Raw genomic sequence first — 2,797 nt, forward strand, 5'->3', positions numbered from 1 at the left:
CCAAGTGTTTTATAATATGGGCACATGCTTTATAATTGCTCATTAATTTTTTGATATTAAAAATACCATCCCCCATGTGAGGGCAACTCCTTTCTGAGCCTCTGTAGTTATTCAAACAGAGGATCCTACTGCATTAAGTAACATGACACCAAAATTCCCATTTTATACAGACAAAGTAATAAGGAAAGGCTTTCCCCCATTAAGGTTGGGATGAGTTTTAACTCCCCAGTACCCCCTTCCCATAGGCTGGCAATGGATGGGATAGTGGCCTTTTCTCTGGACCATTTTCCTGGATCCTTCTTCTTTCAGACTCCCCAGGATGAGCATCCAGTCCCCACCCACGCTGCTGGAGCTGGCAGGGCGCAGCCTGCTGAGCGACAAGTCCAGGGCCCTCCTGGATCTGGAGGACCTGCCCATAGAGCTCTTCCCACCACTCTTTGTGGAGGCCTTCAGCAGGGGACACACTGAGGTCCTGAAGAAAATGGTGCAGGCCTGGCCCTTCACCTGCCTGCCCCTGGGGGTCCTGATGAGGCAGCCACAGCCTGAGATGCTCCGAGTGGCACTGGATGGGCTGGACATGCTGCTTGCCCAGCAGGATCGCCCCAGGTGAGGGGGACCCAGGTGGCCTGGAAGGGAGCACCCTCGGTGCCAGGGAAGGGATGGGTATAGGCAGGGAGAGTGGGTGCTGAAGTGTGCTCCACAGGCTTCCTGTGCTGCCAGCAAGGAGGGGTGGAGAGGCCGTGGCCATGCTGAGCCCCATCTGGGAAAGGCTTCCAGATGTGGAGGTGCTTGTGGCAGCTGTGCTGACCCCTGAATGAGACTGTACCTGCCCCTGCCCCAGTCTGTACAAGTGAGGGCACCAGGCTGGATTGGAGGGAGGTAGATGGAGAATACTGAGAAAGAAGGAAGAGGTGGAGCAGGGAGCAGCAGCTGAGAGGGGAAGGAAGGGGCCTCAGGGCTGAGACTCTGCTGTGGTCCCCTCAGGAGGTGGAAACTGCAGGTGCTGGATTTGCAGAGGGCTCCACGGAACTTCTGGAGGACTTGGTCTGGAGCCGTGGTCGATGCCTCCTCACCAGAGGGCATGAAGAAGAATCGAACATTGAAACTTGGTTCAGCAATGGCAGCTAAGCTGCCCTTGAAGATATTCATAGACTTGTGCCTCACAGAAGGGCCCCTGAATGAATTCCTGACTGTCTTGTTCCTGTGGGTCACACAGAGAAGGGACAGGCTGCACCTGTGTTGCAAGAGGCTGAAGATCTTTGGGGAACCCACCTGCCACACCAGGAAGGTCCTGAGACTACTGCAGCTGGACTCTGTGCAGAAGGTGGAAGTGCACTGCACCTGGGTGCCCTCCACCTTGGTTGCTTGTGCACCTTTCTTGGGCCAGATGAGGAACCTGAGGAAGCTGCTTGTCTCCCAGGTCTGCGTACCTGCCCACACCTCCCCAGAGGAGCAGAAGCGGCTGCTCACCAAGCTCACTTCGCAGTTCCTCAGGATGGACTGCCTGAGGAAGTTCTGTGTGGATGCTGTCCTCCTCCTCGAGGGCCACCTGGAGCAGGTGCTGGGGTGAGTAAGGGGGATGAGCTTCCTCTGCAGAGCAGTATCAGTAAATATGAAAGGGCACCTACTGTGTGCCACCCACTGACCCTCTCGTGGTTAACAAGGCACTGGAAGGTAAATAACCCATCATCTGTTCCTGTTGTATCCTGAAGCTCCATCTCCTAACCTGGGTTAGAGCATAGGGCTAAACCAGGGTTCATGGTCTGGGAAGTGACATCATGCTGGGAAGCCAGCTGGTGGGGACAGGAACTAGTGAGGTGGGTGTGAGGTTCCTTCCCTGGGAGCCCTGTCCAGCGACAGGGGAACAAAGCAGGGTAGAGGTGAGGACTTTGAAGGAGGGACGCCCCCACACGTGTACCTGTTCAACAAGGAAGCCCTGTTGTCCTCATCTGGGAGCAGAGGAGCCCACTTCTAATGCCCTCCTGGGGAAGGCAGGTCTGAGCTCCAGGTGAGGACTCGGGGTTGTGAGTGAAGAGCAGGAGGGAGACCTTGCTGAGGGGCAGGGAGGGAGCCCTGCAGGGGTTAACCCCAGTGTGTTTGGACACACCTTTCCTGGATTTGCCTTTGGCACATGACTCTTCCTGACTTCCTGGGGCTAGATATGTGGCTTTCTGCTTGTCATTGAGGGTGACATTCATAGAGATGGAGGACCCACCTGGGGACACAAGTAGTGGTGAAAGTTTCAGGTTGAAATGGAGTGATCTGAATGAGCAGATTCTACAAAATGTCAACCGTGTTCAGAAGGTCACAGTGACCCTGGGTTTGGGCTAATTCATCTTCTCCGTCAGAACTAACTGCCTGGTTCCTCCTTAGGCACCTGAAGACACCTCTGGAGACCCTCTCAATATCCAACTGCCCACTCTCAGATTTGGATTGGAATTATCTTTCCCGATGCCCAAATACCAGCCAGCTCAGATGCCTGGATCTAAGGGGCATCAAACTGACCAATTTTAGTCTGGAGCCCCTCAAAATTCTGCTGGAGACTGTTGCAGCCACCCTGAATAGCCTGGACTTGGAAGACTGTGAGATCACAGACTCCCAGCTCCAAGCCATCCTTCCTGCCCTGAGCCACTGCTCACAGCTCAGGGCCTTGTGCTTTTTCCAGAATCGCATCTCCATGTCAGTCCTCAGGGACCTGCTCTGTCACACTGCCACGCTGAGCAAGTTGTGTGTAGAGCTATACCCTGCCCCTCTGGAGAGCTATGATGCCCAGGGTGCCATCCACCCAGGGAGATGT

At 54.8% G+C, this 2,797-nt stretch overlaps 1 protein-coding gene across 1 annotated transcript; it reads left to right on the forward strand.

Annotated features, from left to right (window-relative positions):
• The first annotated feature begins 319 nt into the window (after nt 1-319).
• On the forward strand, nt 320-1,570 carry LOC101966372 (PRAME family member 20). The gene is made up of 2 exons (XM_078027740.1): nt 320-606; nt 985-1,570. The coding sequence occupies exons 1-2, from the start codon at nt 320-322 to the stop codon at nt 1,568-1,570; spliced, it is 873 nt and encodes a 290-aa protein (XP_077883866.1).
• The last annotated feature ends 1,227 nt before the right edge of the window (nt 1,571-2,797 follow it).

Source organism: Ictidomys tridecemlineatus, chromosome 11 (assembly GCF_052094955.1).
Source record: "Ictidomys tridecemlineatus isolate mIctTri1 chromosome 11, mIctTri1.hap1, whole genome shotgun sequence".
Lineage (NCBI taxonomy): Eukaryota > Metazoa > Chordata > Mammalia > Rodentia > Sciuridae > Ictidomys > Ictidomys tridecemlineatus.